This window comes from Hyaena hyaena, unplaced genomic scaffold (genome assembly GCF_003009895.1).
Source record: "Hyaena hyaena isolate Hyena2069 unplaced genomic scaffold, ASM300989v1 scaffold_84, whole genome shotgun sequence".
NCBI lineage: Eukaryota > Metazoa > Chordata > Mammalia > Carnivora > Hyaenidae > Hyaena > Hyaena hyaena.
Genome location: NW_024080716.1, coordinates 2,102,547 through 2,125,527, shown reverse-complemented (window position 1 = coordinate 2,125,527; position 22,981 = coordinate 2,102,547). Strand labels below are relative to the sequence as shown.

General features: G+C 41.4%; 1 protein-coding gene across 1 annotated transcript in view; it reads right to left on the bottom strand.

Moving 5' to 3' along the window:
* Positions 1-22,981, bottom strand: part of TPRG1 (tumor protein p63 regulated 1) — a 114,063-nt gene that overhangs the window by 13,538 nt on the left and 77,544 nt on the right. Inside the window, exon 4 of the mRNA XM_039234233.1 lies at positions 464-617. Within this exon, the coding sequence (XP_039090164.1) occupies positions 464-617 (154 nt within the window). The remainder of the gene's footprint in view (positions 1-463; positions 618-22,981) is intronic.

Sequence of the window (22,981 nt, the reverse complement as noted above, 5' to 3'; positions counted from 1 at the left end):
TCATTATGGTCATTTTAGAGATGAGACTTCCAAGGCTCCAAAAAGAAAAGTGACAAACATAACCAAGAGCCATATCTGAATTCACATTCCATGCTATCCCACCCACACTCCTTCTCCAAATGAAATCATTAGAATTTAGTTACGTACACAAAGTTATACATACCCATACATTTAGATGTATGGCAAAAAACAGACGCAAGGATTGCCATGTTTAAATAATATTATACTATAATTTTTATAAGAAATTAGCAAGGTAGAAACATCATAATATGGCTAATATAAATATTATATTTTTTATATAAAACACCCCTATTGCTTACTAAAAAAAAGGTCTATAAACCTTTTAAATTTTGTATCTGTATAAACTCAGGTTGTATCTTAACTTTTTTTTTTTAATGGTACATATTTTAAAAACACACAGCTTCACCATCAAAGCTGGTTTAATGATGCTCAAACCGCCTACCTTACAAATTTCGAGGAACTTCTCACTGGTGTATTTCATAGGGTGCTCAGTGAAGGTGGCATAAGGCACCTCAGTGGACCAGGGATTCCAGCGGGATGAGAGGGACTGCTGTTCCAGACTCCCCCAGAAGACCCGAAGGCCTTCTCCTTGCCTCCTGCAAGAAAGGTGTTTCCTTTAGATTAGCTATGTGTACTAGATTAAAACAAAAAGAAACAGATGGGAAAGTCATGTAATGTCTCAGTCAGACTATTCTACAGTGATGTTGAGTGGCTTACCTACTAACTGGCTGAGTGTTCTAGAAACTCAGGAGGTAAGAATAAAAGAATAAATGTCATTTTAAACATGACGACTTCAAGATGTTGTTGAGAATCCTATGTGGAAATGTCCAGCTGGAAACACGACTCTGGTGCTGAGGACTGAGGCCAGGGCTGCAAACATGGATATTGACCTCATGTCAATATTCTGATGGTAACGGCCAAAAGAGAAAGGAAGAGTCAAGGCAGTGGGTCAGGAACTGGATGTGTCAGGCTGGCAGTTTCAAGGAGGAGAGAAATGACGGCAGCTTCATTTTCCACAAAGCTGTAAATATCAGCAAGGAATAACTGAGAAAAGACCTGGGACTTCAAGAATCGTAGTGTATGGATGATCCTTAAGAGGGATAATGACCAATTCAAAAAAGGCCTGTGACCTCAGCTTTTAGATCTCATGATTCTCTATCATCTGTACACATTCTATCCAGCAAAATTGCAGCAACATACATATCAAAGCTTGTGAAGAAATCCTGTCTGTTTTTCCCCACACTACCTGGTATAGTCTGGGCCCGGACATCTGGTAAACCCAAGTGCAAAGCAAGAGGAAGCTTGGGAATGATGGGAGGGAAGTCGTGGCAGGAGAGCGTGGCCACATTGAATAACAAAACTGTAATTCCTGTGGTCTCTTCTTTTACATGTGCCCATCAGAATTTATGGTTTGTGGTTTTAGACATCTCTGAAAGCAAAGAGATCCCTAGAGGTTAAGCCAGGCTCAGGTGCTTTGCATTCAATGAGCTTTAAAACTAAGTTGCTTGTAATTCTAAACAGTCCCATGGAACATCACAGAGCTCTCATTTCTTCTAGAAATTAAATCCTGGGATCTAGAATGAAAACCCAGAGCTTAATTGTGGTGCCTTCACAAAGCTGTTACTTCCTGTATTAAGGAAGAATTCCTTTGGGAATGCTATTGTGGCTTCTGTGTGTTTATCCAAGTAGAGATGTGTATAAACACAATCTCACACATATGCATATGCCACCCCTCTCCCCGGTTGGCTGATCTCTGAGATTCTTCTTACAAAAGGAAATAAGAAAAGAGCCTGGCACATTCTACTGCCCAGTTCTCAGATTTTTGATCATTATGTTTGAAAGCTGACACCCAACCTTTTTTGTACTTAATCCTTGGCCCACAAAGAAAGAAAAGAAAGAGGAAAAGAAACATATTGTACATACCTCTAAGGTTCCCTTTCTAACCTCTCACCTTCCCAGCTGCTATTCTGACATTTATCATCCCCCCAATGTTTCTTCATTCTGTTTCATTTCTTCTCTCTGTCTCTTCCTTCCTTCCTTTCTCTTTTTTTCTCTTTCTCTCTCTCCCTCCCTCCTTTCCTCCTTTCTTTTCTCTTCTTTTTTTCTTTCTTTCTTTTAGCTCAGTGATTATTCTATGCATGCTGGTTAATGGAGCATTCTGGCTTTAGTCCATTAAAACAACTTGCACAATGGAATCATTTACTGCTTCATATGTCAATTTATGTGCTGGGTGCAATTTTGCTTTTATCCAAAGGTGATGAAAATCTGCCAAGATAGCTTCTCTAATAAGTACACTTTATATTCTTTTACCTTAGGGAAGCCTCAAGTGAAGTTTACGCATGAAATTCAAGAGGGACCCTATTTCTAAATAACCAATCAATTTGAGCATGGCGATGACATTTCTCAGAGATGTAGCATACTTTTAAATATACAAGTTCAGCCAACCTTCTCTCATGAGCTCCAATGGTGATACCTTAGAAGATAAATCTATTAACTCAAAAGTCTCTCTGAAGGCAACAAAGTCTTTTCAAAGACCTCAGTACCACAAGTCTATAAAAACCTGTCGTCTCCTCTTCCATCCAATGTCATTAGGACAATTGTGGAGAACACAGGTTCCTTTATGACCAGAAATGCTTCATTAGTTACTTGGGCTCACCATGTAAGATGTTATGAAAGGTAACAGAGTGAAGTGAAAAATGCAAAGAAGAGGATGTCAGATAGTCTTGAATTACAGTCTTGATTCTGACACTTTATGTTGTGTCACTATGGACAAGCTCATTTCATTCTCTGAATCTGTTTCACCACATGTTTTTTAGCATGTCTCCATGTGATATCTCATGACCTCAGTGACTATAAATGACGTAGACAGCTATGGTCATGACACTACTAACATTCATCAAGGACATACAGGACCTAAAAGAAGCCTCTGGGTTATGGCTTTTGTAGTTTAGAAGCACTGTCCGATCACCCCTGGGGAACTTTAGCATCTACCATGATACTTCACAAACACGTAAAAGCATAGATCAGCCGCCATATAATGGAACAGCATTTTAGTGTTTATAAACTGTACAACATCAGAGCGAGAAGGGCTCCTGGACACTAAAGCCCAGTGCCATCTTTCTGGATATGAGAAAACTGGTATACAGAAGGACTAGGGTTTTCCCAAAGCATCAGTATGCACAACGCTGAGCTGGTGAGAGCCTTGGTCTCCTAAGGTTTCACTTAGGGGTCTTTTCACCATTCTGGACTCTCATCACAAAGTGCACTCCAAGTGAAGGTCCTGCTATTATACAACACAGCCTTACTTCCCATCGACACAAGGTTGAAAGAGTTGCCCGAAGAAGACTGTCATCATCTGTGGGCAAAAAGCTTGCCTAGAGTCCTTAACTAAAGGTTAGAAATGAAATCTCAATTTCAAAAGGAACAGTAGATTTTTATATGCTCGACACTGTCAATCATCAGATTGTAGGAAAATAAGGTAGCCCTGGAAGTGAAGAGAAATTACAAAAAAAATATTTTTCATCAGGGTAAGACTGATCTTTCTCACTAAATGCTATGGTCAAGTTAATCAAAGTGGGGGTGCAGTCCTAGGTAAAGAACGCCAACACCAAATTATTAAGCAAAGAACAACTTGGTGGCTTTCTTCTCCAAATCATACTCTGGGTGTAAACCTTGGCTTTGGGCATTCACACCACCTTTCTGATCTTTGGGTAACAACAATTTCATAAGGAACAAGAGGATAATGGATGAGAAAATGGTTTTCTTTTTTTTTAATACCTTATTTTTGAGACAGCGAGAGACAGAGTGTGAATGGGGTGGGGGGGGGGGAGGGGATCAGAGAGAGAGGGAGACACAGAATGTGAAGCAGGCTCCAGGCTCGGAGCTAGCTGTCAGCAGAGAGCCTGATGCGGGGCTCAAACCCACAAACTGTGAGATCATGACCTGAGCCGAAGCTGGACACTCAACCGACTGAGCCACCCAGGCGCCCTGAGAAAGTGTTTTGTATGCTGGAACGCATACTAGCAACTATCAAATGTTGAATTCCTAGTGTGCCTCATAATGCTTACTTGCACTGATAGAAACTTCATATTTTAAAAATTTTTAAACTATTACAGCATTCTTTTAAACTTCTTTGATAGACATAAATAAAGTTAACAGGAAATTAGATAAAGAATATGACCAGGCTTAATCAATAAGTCAACACTACTGGTAGAACAGAATTACAAAGGGGAGGAGAAATATCATGATCCCTGCATAGACAAAACCAGAAAAGCAAATCTCTAGCACAGAGAAGGTGCTGGAATCTTCTACATTTTTCTTCACCCATTGATCCGTCTTCCTCTACCTGATTCTGAGCCTCAGAACATGTAATGTGTCTGGATTCTGCTTTATCAGTGTTTTAGTGTATATAACTTCCTACTTAATTCCATCAGAGAGACTTTCATTTAGCTTAAAACACCCCTACAGCTCTTTTTTCTTCAGACTGAATCAGCATAGCTCTGTAAAACTTTTCTAATAGGTTAAAAAGCATCTTTTAAATCACCTCACTGGTGATTCCCTAAGATAGCCCTGCGATGTCTATTGAAGATGTTTACCTTCAATTCCAGTATTTAATCAGCATATTCTCTGTGTAGTGTACTGTCACAGACAGAGAAATGAGTAAGGCTCAGTCTCTGAATTCCAGAAGCCCAGGGGCTGCTGATCTCTGGGCCTATTTTACTATCGCCTCTTTCCCATACCCCAAACAGGGAAAAATAGAAGACTGCAAGCCTTGGGGCGCCTGGGTGGCTCAGTCAGTAAAGCATCTGACTTTGGCTCAGGTCATGAGCACACAGTTCATGGGTTTGAGTCCCGTGTTGGGCTCTGTGCTGACGGCTCAGAGTCTGGAGCCTGCTTCTGATTCTGTTGTCTCCCTCTCTCTCTGACCCTCCCCTGCTCACACTGTTTCTCTCTCTCAGAAATAAATAAAACACTAAAAACAAAAGAAAAAAGAAAAAGAAAACTGTAGGCCTTATTATGGAATTAGGAGTTTACCTATTACAATTTATTTTGTTCCCATTTTCTACCCTCAAGGAAAGCAGCTGAATCTGGCCTCCATTCCCACAGTAATAGAAGCAAGAAGATCAATGTACCCTTCACTTCTGATAAAACAAAAGACCTCCTAGAAAGATCTAGAAGTAAAGGAGAGTCTCCATAAGGATTCCTAAGAACTCAGTGGAAGAAGAGGGTTTAAAACAGTTGGAGATTTTTAGGATCCCAGACTGTCTGAGTTGGAAGGCCTTTTAAGAGATGTGCTTCCAATGCCTTCATTTTATAGATATATAAATGAGGGACCAGAATTTTCAAAGATCAGAGTTCTTCCTTTAGTCTTGTTAATTACAGGTTCAACTCAGTGACTCAGATTCAGAATTCGAGTCAAATATGGTTGTTGCCAGGGTGGAAGCCTAACCAATTACTACTTTAAACCATCATAGCAGCCAAATAGATTTGCCTTCTATACCACAAAAAGCAAAAGGCATGTTGAAGAAATGAGGTTTATACAGAAGAAACTATCATCCAAGTACCAAAGGACCAATCACAAAAAATAAGTATTTGAACAACAGCAAAAAAAAAAAAAGAAAAAAAAGGGAGCTCCAAGTTGAATGGAGGAAAAACCGTCTTCGATAGCAAGTTTTGTAAGGCAATGCATTTTTTTGACAGGAAAGCCATTTTTAGTGGAACCAGAAAATTAGGCCAGCCAGCGACCAGTTTCGGTGAATTGGCTCATTCCACACATTCTGCTTCCTCCACAAAGAAGCCAAGCATCCTTCTGCATCGTCCAACAGAGCCTCAGTACCACATAGGTGTTCTTTCTCATGACGTCCCCCTCTGCTCCCATCCTGGCCCTCACAGATGCTGAGCGAAGGCTTTAAACCACCTGAGGAGACGTGAAGGAGGATGCGAGTCTCCAGGAGAAATGGCAGCTTCCATTATTACCTCCACCAGCTGCCCCTCCTTTCTACTCATCTCAAATCTCAAAGCTCCACCACAGAATTAAAAACATAGCTCGAGGCACCAAACTGAGATTTATGAGGAAGCACAGACATTAACTCTTGCTCTAAACTCAGGGCGTGTGCTTGTAAGTACGGGTGAGCAAACAGGGAGGCCGCGCGGGGGAGGAGGGCAGGCCGCCAGAGGGAGAGAGCTGTTCTGAACAACACAATATATTTTCTTAAAGTCTCCTTTTTCCCTACCTTACAGCCTGTATTGTTGAAAGGCGGGCCTTCTAGAACCATGAAATGTTAGTCCCTTGCTTATTTAATTTGGACAAAAGGTGGGGGACTGAGTTGGCACCCTGAAGGGTATTCAATGCCCCTTTTTGCTTATTGAATGACCTCAGACGAAATATTTTCCATGACAAGAACCCAAAAGACGCTGGCACAGTGTCAGACAATAAGATTTGCAGAATGTGTTTACATTCTCTCTGTGTCCCCAGGCTGTTCTAACCCATCGGCAGGTGGTGCCTTTATCTGCTCTCTTTGCTCACCTGGCTCCTTCCCAGAAGTTTCCAGGGCCTTGGGCTCAGTGAGATTAACCATTTACTGGCATGGGTAAGCAAGAAATTCTGTGGGTTATACTACTTGAGGGAGAAGTAAGTGATAAAGTAAAACAGACCAGCATTGTCCGTAAAGAGAGAATTCTGGGCCAATGTGCTACCGTAGTAAAAACCTTGGATGACAGGTTGGGGGCCTGGCTCCAAAGGCTAAATCTGCCACTAACTTGCTGGGTAATTTGAACCATTTCTTCTCTCTGGGTTCCAGGGGACCATACACAAAATCAGGTAGTTGAATGAGATCATCTTTAATCTCCTTTTGTGCCCCAATAAATTAATATCTACATTGGAAAAAAACCAAAATAATTTGTATTACACGAGTTAGACAAACAACAACAACAACAAAGGATAAATGAGTGACAGAAAAATTCTCAGAGGGCTGTTGAGATCTCATCTTTCTTCTCCAAGAAAGGATCTTTAACTACAGTATAAAAGACCTAGGGTTGAACCAAAGCAGAACCCAGAGAAAGCAAGATGAATACTTATAAAAATGACTACTGAAAAAGGCTATGGAATCTCCCAGGATGAAAATCCTTAAAAGAAATGTTTATTTGGTTGGGAACCTTACATTTTTCTCGTATTTACTAAGAGAGCACTAGCAGGGAAGGGGCAGAAAGAGAGGGAGACACAGAACCTGAAGCAGGCTCCAGGGCTTCAACACAGAGCTGTCAGCACAGAGCCCAATACAGGGCTGGAGCTCACAAACGATGAGATCATGACCTGAGCCGAAGTCAGACGCTTAACCGGTTTAGCCATCCAGGTGCCTCTATTTGCTTGGGAAACATAAATGTGTTCGTCCTAGAGGTGGCCATATTCAGGGCTGCGGTGAAAAAGATTAAGGTCCAAACCAAAGGTACAACCTAAGGTTCTGGGACACACAAAAGGTGTGTGTGTGTGCTTGTGTGTGCGTGCGCACACGCGTGCACATGCATGCACACACATAGCAAATATTTAGGCTAAACTTATAATGTGCCAGGTACACAGTAATCATGTAATAAATCTATGTTTAATAAAGATGAATGAATGAATAAATTAACAGACCAATTAGAATACCTGTGAATGTAAATGCCACATCATTCCATTCTTAGAATGTTATATGTTATGGTAGTAAGAGCCCTGAACTGGTAGTCAATAACACCTGGTCTAAACTTGTCACTGATGCTAAATTTCTTTGTGGCTTAGAGCTAGGCACAGCATCTCTGAGCCTCTATTTCCATTTTCTATGGTCTGAATGTTTGTGTCCCACCAAAATTTTTAAGTTGAGATCCTAATAACCAAGATGATGAAAGCAGGAGATAATGGCTTTGAGAAGTGATTAGGTCATGAGGGCAGAGTCCTCATGAATGGAATTAGTTAGTACCTTTATAAAGGAGACCCCAGAGAGCTCTCTCATTTCTCCCATTATTTTTTTTTTAAATGTTTTATTTATTTCTAAGAGAGAGAGAGAGAGAGAGAGAGACAGCGTGAGCAGGGGAGGGTCAGAGAGAGAGAGAGGGAGATACAGACTCTGAAATAGGCTCCAGGCTCTGAGCGGGCAGTCAGCACAGAGCCCGACGCGGGGCTCGAACCCACCAACCGCGAGATCATGACCTAAGCGAAAGTCGGACGCNCAACCGCGAGATCATGACCTAAGCGAAAGTCGGACGCTTAACCAAGCCACCCAGGCGCCCCTCATTTCTCCCATTATATGAGGACAAGGAAGAAGGCATCATATATGAGCCAGATAGTACTAGAGACTGAATCTGCTACCACCTTGATCATGGACTACCCAACAGCCAGAAGTGCGATAGATAAATTTCTGCTATTTATAAGCTACTCAACCTCTGGTATTTTGTTATAGCAGCCCCAAAATACCAAGACACCCTTATTATAAAATAAAGGATGCATTGGATCAGATATTCTCTAGAAGACACTCAAAGTATACACAAACGAAACACTTCTGACCCATCAGGGCCAAACATTAGCTACCGTTGGGTTCCACGTAAATAACATACAAAGATAATTTTATTTTCTAGAACTGGTATGAATGGATTATCCGGATAGAAATCATTCTATTTTTTAATGTTTATTTATTTTTGAGAGACATCACAAGACAGTACAAGAGAAAGACAGAACATCTTAAGCAGGTTTTCTGCTATTCCACGCTGACAGCAGAGAGCCGGATCCAGATCTCGAACCCATGAACCGCGAAATCGTGACCTGAGCAGAAGCTGGACACGTAACCAACTAAGCCACCCAGGCACCCCTGGATGGAAATCATTCTAAAACTTACATACTTAATTTTTCAAACAAATTATATTAAAAATAATGAATTCCTTTATGGCTTAATAAAAGTCATCACAGGGTAGCCTGGGTGGCTCAATTGGTTAAGCATCCAACTTAGGTCATGGCTCAGGTCATGATCTCATGGTTCATAAGATCGAGCCCCACATCCGGCTCTGTGCCAACAACTTGGAGCCTGCAGCCTGCTTTGGATTCTGTGCCTTCCTCTCTCTCTCTCTCAAAAGCAAATAAGTAAACATTAAAAAATAAAAGTCATCACAAATCAAACCTTAAGACCTAAAGGGGATTTATTATTAAGAATTTATGTCCTATGTTCTTGATCCCTTAATTTTACTAAAATGGAGACTGCAATCTAAAAAGTTACTTAGATTAATACTCAATCCTCTCCTACAATGCTTCTCTATATGAAAGCCAACTGTTGTGCATGAAGACTAAGGCTATTTACCCAAGCTCTAAAAGACTCTTAACTGCTGAGTTTTTCAGTTCTTATATTGGCTCTCTCTTCCACCGTCATCAGGCTGTCATTTTTTGCTGCTATCAACATTCCTGACGCCAGCAGCTCTTCTTCTAATTTGCTTTTTCTCAACTTCTATTGCAAGGGAACCTAGGAATGCCTTACTTTGGAAGTCACAGGCAAATAATTAAACAAAACAACACTCTCTTTCCTGACCTTTCCTGTAAGGGAAATACATAGCAGAATCTTTGGTTTCACAGAAGACATTTAAGTGGACAGTTAATCCAATAAGGTTAAGGGTGAATAACTTTTAGATGGGCATCTAAATGGCTCATATTTTAGAAAGCCCATTTGGAGTTCTTTATCTGTTAGGATGAAATAAATCAGATCCTAGAATCAATAATGACAACCACCTCTCCACCAATGGGAATGGCATGAAATTCTGTCATCTTTAAGTTCATACTCTGCTAGACTAGCACTGTTATATTCTGTACAAGGAGCCTTATAGTCTGACTCCTCCTTCAAACCTTTTAGAATATAACTCTCCCAATACTTAACGATCACTCCGAGTAGCAACATTATCAGCAAATCCCTGCTGGTATTTCTCAATACAGTCTAGGGAAAATGCTCTAGATAATTTGTAATGAGGACTCAGAGGCAGGAACAAAGGTACCCAAGAAGGCTTCATTCCCTCAGCACATGTTTAGGAGGTCAGAGGGTGGATTGACAAAGAGGACATCTAGCAACAGAGCTGGTAGGATCTGCCTACTCCTAGAAGTACTCAGAGTAAAGGTCTGAAGCAGGACTGTGTCTACAATGATGGAAGAGAAAGGCAGTGAGGAACTCTCTGGTCCAGCTCGTGTTCTTCCTCTTATAAACAGCAAAACAAATCAGGAAGCAGTAAAGTCTCAAGAAAACAACAGTAAGCCTGTTTCTTTCCAGTAAACGGATGGAAAGAAACCCACTAGAATATTAACATCATTGATACCATAGGATTATTTTCCTTCTTTAAGGCTTCTTACTTTCTGTAATGAGCATGTATTCTTTTTGCATGGAAATGGACAACTACGTATTTAAAATGTTGTCATTCATCACAAAGAGTCCAGAATGAGTACCAGCAGTAGGCTGCAACCTCAACATTTGTTCCCTCTAGTCCTGCCACAAACTCACAAATATGGTTTATTATCTCTGTTTCAGAGAGGTCCAAAGCCATCAAGGAGTCGGGTTCGAATTTAGATCTCCGTGGCTCCACAGCCCCCCATAATTCCATGGAGCTCAGTGGAGGTACAGGATAGAGACAAAAACAGACGTTTACACAGACCAGCTTTGTGTTCCCCTTGTGAGCCTAAGTAAAGATGGTCATTATAGGCCTTACATTTTTATTTGTAGTTTCTCCTCACCTGAAATAACCTACGTTCTACCATTCCACACCGTACTGATTCAACGAGTTCACAAACCTAAAGGGGCTTCCTGTTACCCTTAAAGGCCAGAAGCACTTGCCCAGCCTGTCATTCAAGCCTTCCTCACTGCAGCTCCAGCATTCATTTCCAAAAGTCAAAGTCACAGCTCCTCAGTGATCCATCCAAACAGTTCAACTAGCTGAGCTGGTCTCATGGCATTTGTGATCATTTCCCCAATACGAAATAATTCTGTGTTTTTGTCTTATATCGTCAAATGAATGGTGAGCCGTCCAAGAATAGGGTCCACCCCTAAATCATTAATGTTGCCCCCACGAGATCTACCTTAAAATTCACGTTGTTGTTGTTTTTTTAATAAGGCAACCGATAGTCTTCACTGTAAAATGTACACATCGAAACGGAACAAAAATCCTCACTCCCTCAGACCAGACTGATGAGGATGCTGCTTTTGTCTTTCAGCAACCTAGATTTTTCTGAATTGCACCTTTTAAAACTGAGCTCTTACATTGTTTTCTGTTTGTTTAAGGGAGGTGTACATAAAATGGCATATTTTAGGGAAGTGTCTAAGACAGAAGGGGTTGTAATTGGCCGGCAGGCTCTCTATGATCGTACCCTGAAAGCACTGTGCCGCACAGGCTGCCAGGTCTATACCAAGGTCCTTCCATGCCAACAGGCTTCCGTGTAGAGAGGGGAGGGTAAGTCTTGCAAAGCTACCTAGGAAAATGCCACACGATAAAGGAAACAATTCTGATGAAACTCCCTCTATTATAAATTGAGATATTTGGCAAATCAACTTGGCCTCAGGTTGGTGTAAGTTTTGGTCTCCTCTCTTAAAAATAAGTTATTGTTTGAGCACCCTCAAATAACCAAGTTGCAACAGGCACAGAGAAGCTAAGTTTAAAAAAATGATTCTAAGAAAAACATTTTTCTCTCAAGGGAGAGTGAGAGTAGATGGTCTATAATACATATACAGACAGCTAGGAAGACCACTTACCACAGACTTGTGGCCCAGCTCTCCGGGGCCCTTTGGGTAAAAGCCAGGGCTGGATTGCCAGAAAGGCAATGGACACAGAGAGCTCTGACTGACAAAAGAAACTCAAATCTTCCCCCTAACACTTCCCCTTGATCCTGCTCTTCAAGCTGCAAACGTTTTGCTTTCTCCACTTTGGAAGGATTTGAAATGGAACAAATTTCCAGAGATTATATATGATATACTTATTTATTTTCCCCTTTAGGCTTAAGAAAACATTTCATGGGGAAGTTTATTTGTGGTATTTCATAACAATAGGTTACATGGGCAATAACCAAAAAAAAAAAAAAAATGTCCAGGGGCGCCTGGGTGCCTCAGTTGACTGAGCAGCTGACTTCAGCTCAGGTCATGATTTCGCAGTACATGAGTTCGAGCCCTGCAATGGGCTCTGTGCTGACAGCTCAGAGCCTAGAGCCTGCTTCAGATTTTGTGTCTTCCTCTCTCTCTGCCCCTCCTCTATTCACTCTCTGTCTGTCCCTTTCTCAAAAACAAATATTACAAAAATTTTTTAAAATGTCCATCTGTAACTTCCATACACAGACACAGTCCACAATCAACATCACTTTCTTCTTGGTCATGGTCAGTATGAGCCATTCAAACTGTTTGGCAAGAACTGTGTGTTTGGTGCCCCACCCCCAACCCTGCCCAAGGTGATTACACACTGTAACAGGTCACATTCAGGCAACAAAAATATACATGTGATTTAGGAGGTACTTGGATAAAATAAACACAGACCTGGGTTCGAATGTAGTGCCTTCACTTACTAGGAGCCTTGGAAAAAGCACTTTGCCCCTCATAGTCTGTTCTCTCTTTTGCAATGACAATACAGATGCCTACTCAGCAGAACTATTGTAGGGCTGCTGTAGTGTGCCTGGAACCCCTCATCATAGGTTTTGAGCACACATTTAGCAGAGCTCTGAAAAGTAAACCAGAAGACAAGAAATTTCTGAATTCTCTGGCACTCTTGCTAGCTTCTTTTGCATCCACCAAAACCTGCCAAATCATACACTTGGAGGTGGGGCGAGAAAGGAGGACAAAGAAGGGACGTGGGGTAACATAACGAGCTATGTACAAAGAGAAGAATTCCAGACATGTCATGAAATAGAACTGATTTACCTTCATTCCACAGTGTATATTTGCTTTAGGGTATAGGAGCTAGTGGGGTGTGTGTGTGTGTGTGTGTGTGTGTGTTTTAATCTTCATGTTGCAGTTGTATTCCTTTGCATACATATGAGCTTCAGGTTTTACAATTTTGTTTTCACTTAAGATTCACTTCTACCACAGAGCTTTATTTTTCTAACCAGGCCCAGAGCAACTATACAGATAGGGACCTGGGATTCCCCACTCTTATTTTTCAGTCCTGGCCTCTAGTCCCTCAGTGTGGCAGCTTTGCATACATGAGTGAGAACAGTCCATCCACATCTCCAAGTTCCACCCACGGACCCACTCCCTAAATGATCACCTTCAGTCACCCTTCAGGCTTGGTATATGTCCACTGGCAGCAGGGTATGCTGTGGGAAGGGCAGGTCCTGGAAGCAAATGCAGAGCCATTTAGGCCAGGAATTCTAGGGTCTCAGGTACCCAGAGCATGGCCTAGAACAGTGCCTGACAAACTTTACTGTGTGTTTTTTTAATGGTTATTTATTTTTGAGAGAGACAGAGAGCAAGCAGGGTAGAGAAGAGAGAGATGGGGATACAGAATCCAAAGCAGGCTCCAGGTTCTGAGCGCTCAGCACAGAGCCCAACGCGGGGCTCAAACTCACAAACTACGAGATCATGACCTGAGCCAAAGTTGGACACTTAACCGACTAAGCCACTTAGGAGCCCCTCTGCATGTTTGAATCACTTGGGGACTCTGTTAAGGCACAGATTCTGGGGGTGCCTGGGTGGCTCAGTCAGTTAAGTGACCAACTTCGGCTCAGGTCATGATCTCACAGTTCGTGGGTTCGAGCCCTGCATCGGGCTCTGTGATGACAGCTAGCTCAGAGCCTGGGGCCTGTTTCGGATTCTGTATCTCCCTCTGTCTCAGACCCTCCCCTGCTCACACTGTCTCTCTCTCTCTCTCTGTCTCTCTCTCTCTCTGAGAAATAAAACATTAAAAAATTTAAAAAATAGCACAGATTCTGATTCAGTTGGTGGTGTGGGTCCTGAGGTTCTGGATTCTATACTTAATACAAGCTCCCAGGGGATCTTGATGTCACTGGTCCTGGTAACAAGTAGCTCTTTGGGGACGGGAAGAGGCTGTAGGTGGGCATTATCCCCATGTTCTGGAGGGCTCCTTAGCTTGTGGGAATGGTCACAGCTAGATAAGGATCAGATCAACGTCTATGGTGTGGGACCAGGGCAGGAGTCATGGTTGACTAGGGGAAGGCCCACTGGCTTTGACCTGATTGCAAGGCAAGAATCTAAGAGAAGAGGGTTCTGTCAATGATCTAGGGTTAAAGGCAAAATCCAAAGCGTGCAATTAAGATAGTCTTCCTACCATATAATGGAATTATGAAATAAAAGTTTTCAAAAAATTATTTTTCATTAAGAAACAGACTAGCAGAGTGCCTGGGGGGCTGATCAGTTGGTTGAGTGTTAGACTCTTGATTTCAGCTGAGATCATAATCCCAGGGTCATAGGATGGATCCCTGAGCCCGGCTCTGCACTGAGCATGGTCTGCTTAAGAAATCTCTCCCTCTGTCCCTCTCTTCTACTCACGAAAGACAGAGACAGAGAGAGAGAGGGAGGGAGGGAGTTGCTTCAACCATTCCTCATTTGACCATTTAACAAAGTAAAAATTCCCTGACCAGCCAGATCACCCTGTTCTGAATATGTTCCAGTTTTCCAAAGTCCTAATTAAAGTATGTAGCCAAGAAAGGAAGACAATACTCCAGTAGTGACCCAGTCACTGTGGAATATACCATGACAACCTTCCTTCCAGAGGCTGTACATCAGCAAATTTAGCCAACAACAACATTCACTGTGCAGGTGACTTACCACACTGCTGACTCACCTGGAGTTCACCATCAAACACAGTTGCTAATTTCGAAGTCTTTTTCATGCCTGCTGCTGCTAAAATACATTGTGACGAGCGATTTTTTAAACTGACTTTGGAGAAAGTACACATGAAAAATACAGCTCATAGTTAAATTCCACCTTTGGCACCTGATCTTTCATAAGGAAGCTTTTGATCAGAAACTAAAAGGCAGAACAAACAAACCCTCCCAATGACTTATTTAGGCTAAATGCTCAAGGCAAAAGCCAAAGGAATTTGATGTGTTATATCCTGGTAGCACAGGCATTAAATCACCAGCTCATCATAAAATGTATTTCCATTTTAGAATTAGTTCCTGAATTAAGGGAGGTATACCCCAAAAAGATAATAAAGAAATGGATGGATAGATGGATGGATGGATGGATGGGTGGATGAAGACATAGAGAGATAGATAGATAGATGATAGATAGGTAAATAGACAGATATCCTACCTTGGCCAAAGCTTAAGAAATGGCTTAAGGGTTTAAAAAATGAAAAAAAAAAAAAAACATTGTTTAAAAATAAAACCAAATAAATCATCTTTCCACAACATAATTCAGAGGTGGTAGGACATTTCAGTATCTGGCAAAATTAATTCTTTTTGCATTATAAGCATTATCCAAATGGCTGTAAGAGCCATAAAGACAACATGTGAGCATCGTCTTTAATTAATCTTGCATCATGCCTACTACAGCAGCACACACCCTTGGGAAATTCTGATCTTTGAAATTAAAACTCGCACGTACAAACAATTCCCCAAAGTTGCTTTTGAGTACAATGACAGCCTTCTTCTACCATATTCCCACATATTTCTTCAGAGAGCTGAGAAGAAATGAGTCTCGGAATATCAAAGTAGCTTCTTCATAATTATTTAAAGGTCAATGAGACTTTTTTTTTTTTTTTTTTTTTTTTTTTGGCAATTTGAGTGATAGCCCACAGAGTTTGTTATCCTCATTGAATACAAACAAAAATGAATTCTGGTTTAAAGCCACAGAGACAATACCATTTTAAAGATGTAATGTACTGAAATTTATCTTAGCAGCAATGTTATTCATTCAATAAGTGTGTGCTCAGTGGAACTATGTTGTAAACACCCCCCCAGGCAGCGTGCATCGAAGATAAACAAGGGAACTCCTTTGCATGCATGTTGCCCACAGTCTGCAAGGAAGGAGGCTAAGCGTCTTAAGGAAGAAAGAAGGAGAAACCCTTGAAAAAAGAAGCTATCATCACTGAGAGGAAGATTCCACAACTGACCTGAGGATCAGTGAATCTTGAAGGAAGTGACAATGAGAATATGCAAGGATAATCGGAAGTGAGTATTCAAAGACACAGAGGAAGAATGGTCCAAATAGAAGGACATAATATAAAGCCATGAATATGGGGAAGTATTAGAGTTTTTCTACTTCTCACCCTAGGCCAGGTAACTACTGAGTGTTGTACTGGAGCTTAAAGTCCTGCTCTAGAAGGAGGGAGAAATTCTTTCCTCTCACCACCACCCCTGTGTGTGTGTGTGTGTGTGTGTGTGTGTGTGTGTGTTGAGCAATTAGGAATACTGCAGATAGTTTGCACATAGTGGGCTCTCTCTTGTTAGTCATGGTCTGGTACAATAAGAAACCTAGCTGTTATTTATTCATCAAACAATTTACACGCCTCATCTATACATCCTATGGCCATGTTACAGAACAGATATTATTGTCTATATTTCTGAAATCGAAACTCAGACTATTCGAAAAGCCTGCCTAAAAGTAATGAAGTATTCTCTTTGGTTTGTTTGACCTCAAGGCCTTCACACTCCCTCCTACGGTACACAGGCCACTCTCCATCTCTCCAAAGAGGATGGAAGTGGCTGGTAGCATGTTTTGCCCAGCCAAACGCCTCACAAAAATCTTGCAGGATATGGAGCACCTCAGTAATGTAAGTTTATCATTCCACCTCTGCCTTTGCTCGTTCCCTTAAACCTAAGAAGCAGTGTGGGCCCAAACACAAACTTTACTATATTATATGATATTATGCTTTTAAATGGGTTATTACATAATTTAGAATCGGCTCCAAGAAATAGAGTGGGATTTTTTTTTGTTTTGTTTTGTTTTGCTTTTCACCTTTTCTCTTTTGTTTTGTTTTTCTCTTTTCTCAGTGATATGACAGGATCTTACATATCACTGCAGAGGTAACACAGTGTCTGACTACTGGATCCCAAATCTTCACTTTTATCATTCTCCATAAACTTTAACTTTAGTCTTCAAAATCGCTGAGCAGTCCCCCATGGATAGAACCATCCGGTGGGATAGGTAAACTGATAAAGAGACATTCACATTGTTTTATATACCCAGTTATCTCTTATTCTGAAAACTTCATATAGTATTCCCAGAAATTATAAAGCATGTACAGAAATTGTTGAATGTTCCAATGTGACTTAAACCTACTATACTTCAGAAGTTAACTAAGGTGTTGAACAAATAGATTGAAGTCAGTTAATGGAAGACAGTGAAACCTCAACTAGGGAGTTTATCTTTACCCTGAAAGATGTTATCCTGTAAGCAAATGCAGGTGGAGGAAAGCTTTTAAAAATAAATCATTTATTTATTTTGAGAGAGAGAGAGAGAGAGCATGAGCGTGCACAAAGCAGGCAGACAGGGAGAGAGAGAAAATCCCAAGCAGGCTCTGCGCTGTCAGTGCAGAACTTGATGTGGGGCTCAAACTCATGAACCATGAGATCACGACCTGAGCCAAAATCAAGATTCAAGTGTTCAACTGATTGAGCCACCCAGAGGGCCCAAGAAAGCTTTTAATAAGGGGAGAGATATGAACTTGACCATAACTTTGATTTATAAAGATTAAATGGTCAGAACTTGAGGGGTAGGATGACTTTGGAAGGTTAAAATAAAGGAGACCAGTTAGGAGCCTCAGTGTGGAGGAATCGTAAGACCTGGAGCAGGGCAGTGTCAACAATACTGAAGAGACTGAGGTAGACTTCAAGGTTGACGATAAAGAATCTAGATCTTTGGTTGAAAATGTCCTTGGAAAACTGTTCAGTGCACCCTTTTCACAACTAGTCTACAGCCCTGAGGTTTTCATCCCGAGTAAGTGAGAAGAGAGTGGGGCCCTTGCCCAAAGCAGTCACAATGGGTCTGAGGGGGAGAGAGGTTTATTCCTGGGCCAGCTGAGTTTGAGGAGTCTGTGGTGTAGCAAAGCCATTCTTGACATTTCTTTGCTCCCTTTCCCGCCGCATCTTTCCCTACTTTCTAGAAACTCTGCCAAACTCTCTCCAGGAGTGAAAGAGCTCTTTACTTATCCACACCCCTGATCCAAAGGCCCTCAGTGTTAAGTGCAGCAGGAAAGAAGGAAGTGGCTGGGCCCCGGCAGGCATGTGGCCACCACAGCCTTCCCCAGTTTGGGAAGGTGGAGGTGCAAGGTGAGGTCCTCCTATTCAAACACACCAGGCCTCAACTCTTTGGAAATCGGTAGCGAAGCTAAGGACACTGTCAGAGGAAGCCCCACATCACCTCATTTACAACCCAGGGAATAGCAAAACAGATATGGGTGGCATGGAATCTCTCCTCACAATCGCTTCAAGTCGCTAACTTTAAAGAAATGAAATTCCTAACGAATGACATAAACCAATTAGAGAGCCGCCTAAATCAAGCCCAAGTTCCGAAATGGAGGCTACAGGTTCTTATTAGGTGCAGTGATCTGAACAAGGGCCAATGCAAGCAGACACTGGGCCCTGAAATCCTTGAATTCTGGCCTGTCCGGAAGGTAGCCGGGTACTACACACCATACAGGTTGCTCTTGTCTGTCTCCTCATGGTTAAGGAAGTCTTTACAAACGATGAGCCCTGATCTCCCTTCTGTGATAATCTGGCCAGGTTTCTTTGTTCATTGCCATGTGGCATTTTACTACCATGTCTGGCAAGAGCCCATTACCAAAGGACGTGTGGGAAAGAATTGAGACTTGGGATAACTCATGACCCTAAAGCTTTCGCTTGGTTATTTTTTCAAATGAGTATGTTTAATTCCATTTAGAATTCAGACTTACCACTTAATTTTTTTTTGCCTAGCCTGTAACTATTATAAGTTTGAAGAGAAGGGAAACAGAGGTATAGGTGGTGATACACATGTATTAATTGATCACCAATCATATGCCAAGATTCTTACATTGCATTATTTTTTAATCTCTCCACAACCCTGTGAATTGTGTATCATTATGAGGATCATTATTCTTATTGCCTAGAAGGGAAACTGAGAAACAGGAAGGTGAAGGAGGTTTTCCAAGACTGCCCAGGTAGCAAGTCAGGGAGACATATCCTAGCTCCAAAGCGTGGCACCATTGCCAACCTGATATAATTGCTATTTTTACATAAAATGTAATGGGGAGAAAACACAGCAAGTACAGATAAGCAAAATAAAAAAAAATTGGGAAAATTACATCTAATCTCACCACCCAGAGATAATCATTCTTAGTACTCTGTTGTAAATCCTGCAACTGCAAAAGTTTTCACTCCCTTTCTGGAGCTCCTACAGCGATGCTGCAGAAAGCTTTCAAACTACAACTTCTTGTCATATTCAGGATCATCACGAACAAACAGGAAGGATATTTTCATGTTTTTAAAAAGTTGAGGGGCGCCTGGGTGGCTTAGTCGGTTGAGCGTCCGACTTTCGCTTAGGTCATGATCTCGCGGTTCGTGGGTTCGAGCCCCGCGTCGGGCTCTGTGCTGACTGCCAGCTCAGAGCCTGGAGCCTGTTTCAGTCTGTGACTCCCTCTCTCTCTGACCCTCCCCTGCTCGCGCTGTCTCTCTCTCTCTTTCCTAGAAATAAATAAAACATTAAAAAAAATTAAAAAAAAAAAGTATCTTTAAAAAAAAAAATAAAAATAAAAAAAAAAATAAAAAGTTGAATGGAAGAAGGAGACATCGAGTGCTACTCCATGCTTAAATGCTGCTGGTGTCTGGAGGATGAGAAGGCATCTGTGTTCTCTTGGTACCGGTCCTCCAGTAGCTGTTAGTACCTGCCTCCAAAATGGCAGCCATGGGTAAGCAGAGGCCTGGTCAGAGCTCTGGGAGATCTCTGAAATAGCAGCCAGAGGGGCCCACTGTATTTACCATAAGCTTGCTGTGTGACAGTGGACAAAAACCAATGCCCCCAGCTTCAGTCTGTCCATCTCGCAAGCGGTGTTTATCACTCTAACTCTCCCTAATTATCAGGATTGTTGTCAGGAGTTAATGACATAAATATTTATGAAAGCACTTTGAAATAAACAAAGCACTATGCAAATGAAAGTTAATTGCCAAAACCTCCAATAATTAAGGACTCAACTTCTGAAATAAAGATTTTGCCAAGGGGTAAAGGAAACCATGATACTATCCCTTTATAACCCTAAACCATAAATTAGTGGCAAAACCATAATCAAAATGCTACCATAATAAAAATCATACAGATACAGTTTCAAAGGTGCAGAATACGAACAGTAATAATGACGATGATGATAATAATGATGGCTAATACTTATTCCCTTTGGCATTCTATTTTCAACATTTTGTAAGTCATTTGCATGGCTTTCTCATGTAATCCTCAGAATAACTCAACGTGGAGACATATTATAATCTCCATTTCACAGATAAGGATGCTCCATTAAAATTTACAAAGTGTTTTTACATATAAAATGGCCATCTCATTTGATTTATATATCCTTATTATTTGTTCTATTTTGTTAGATGATGGAATTATGACCCAGAAAGTCAATTTGTCAAGTTCGCAAAATTTGTAGAGGTCAGATTTGGTCTAGAACTTGGTCTGCATAGAGTTTTGTTGTTGTTTTTAACTAAACTGCTAATGTCTCCGTATTCAGTCACGTAGTCACAGTGGGCTTCCCCGTTGAGTTAGCTCTTCACATAACCCTAAGTCAGTGCCTATGATCCCTATTTTGAGAGGGAGTTTACCTGACTAAGTTCTAGCCTATGTAACTCAAAAGATATCTGCAGAGGTTCTCCAGAATGGCCTCATCCCAAACCTCTTCCTCATCCACAACAGTTTACCATCAAACATAGCCAAGCCTCTCCGCCCTGGAACTAAACAGAGATTTTTTTCCTTAACAACATCTTGGTGCTTCCGAAGAGATCCAACAGCTCTCTACTAAATGCTCTGCCTGAATTTCTGATTTTGCTGATGACAAACAATATCTGTTTTATTTATCCCCAACAGGGCTTAAGGCAGCTTTCTGTGTTAGGGTACGCCACAGAAGAAACTTTCAAGTCATCTTGAACACTTCTCTTTACGTCATCAGCCCTGTTAATTAGCCACGAAGACTTGTGCTTTAAATATGGATGAATTTAGAGCAATGGAAAGTACACACAGTATGCATGAGGGATTGGTTGGATGGTTTAGGGCAACTGAAGAGGAAGAAACCATGTGAGTCCATTCATTGGTAGTAGAATGAAGGGACACGTATGGTAAACACTGATATGTTTGATTTGATGAGGTTTTGAATTATATATAAATCAAATCTAGGAATGGACAGGCTGGAAAAGTAGATTGGGGGACCATATTGCAAAAGTCTTGTAAGCCAAGCTATGAAGCCGTATTTTACATGTTCTCATACTCTGCCACTGGAATATTCCTACAATGACTGTAGGGCCAAGGCCACTTGCTTTAAACACGAAATTCATTTGCAAACTCTTGCTTTATCCTTACGATCACATAATTACATTTCCTACTGTATTTCCTTTACATGGATTGACTTTAATTAAAAAAGTATTGTAAAATCCAAACCACTTAACACTGGACAAAGTTTAGACTTGAGGTAGGTAAGGCTGTGGCTTGTCAAAGGCCCTAGCACAACCCTGTTACTTGAGATTTTCTGTATTCCAGTTTGTGAAGCGTAAGGAAATAATGGGGCATCACGAGTGGAATTTTGAGCACAGAGATGCATGGATCAAAGCGATACTTAAAGAAGATAATCCCATAGTGTTAAATTGGATGAACTTGAGGACTGGTGGACACTGGAGGCAGGAAGATCTCATAACCTCCTAGTGCTCAATATTTATTTAGTGCTCTATCAGACACTTAAGATAAATAGTCTCAACTAATCCTCATAATCCTATGAAGTGCAAACTATCATCATCTCCATTTTACAGATAAAGAAACCAAAGGAAAGAGACTATAAGAGACTTCCTGAAGAGAATATATAGTTGGCAAGTGCCTGAACCTGAACTAAACCAGCACAAGTCTGCAGAGTCCAGCTTCTCAACCACACCATTAAAGTGCACTGGAAATCACCCTCATCATCGAAATGAGAGGTAATAAAGGCCCAAAGTAATATTATGACAGTAGAAACAGAAGGGATTCGGTTTGAGAAATGTGGCAAAGAGAGGCTTGACAGAATTTGACAACCTGGTTAGATTTGGGGGAAAATAAGAAGATGACGGATTTGTGAAACCTGGGTAATTGGGATGATAATGAGGATATCTTCATAAATAAAGGCCTACAGAGGAGAAGCCGGTTTGTTGGGGAGGCACGAGATAGGGGAGATGATGTGTTGAGTTTGAGACGCCTGTGGGGCATACAGGTGGAGACAGCCAAGGGGGAGAAATGCAGGTGTGGAGTTCTTCCCACCAGGGCCCCCAGACTTGCTAAACTTTTAATCAGCTATTTTCAGCCTATTTTCAGTCTTAAACGCCCCCTGAATGTTGGTGAGTGACACAGGATAGAATTTTCCAGAAGCGCTTGGAATTGGGAAAGAAAAAAACCAGCTCACACAGAGACACAAGCGCCCATAAACCCAGCCACCTCATAACAAGCTGGATGCTTTTACAAAACCACCTGAAGCTGCTCATTTTCCAAATTCAAAACAGGCACACAGATCAGTGGCTTGAGGACAGATGTAGCAACAGCTGAGTAATTCCTTTCTTCCCTGCAACAAGCTGCCCCTAAGAAGGTGAATTTGCAGGATGCCTGGGTGGCTCAGTCGGTTGAGCCTCTGACTTTGGTTCAGCTCATGATCTCACTGCTTGTGAGTTTTAGCCCTGCATCGGGCTCTGTGCTGACAGCTCAGAGCCCAGAGCCTACTTTGGATTCTGTGTGTGTGTGTCTCTCTCTCTACCCCTCCCCATTCATGCTCTATTTCTCTCAGTCTCTCAGAAGTAAATAAACATTGAAAATAACTTTTTAAG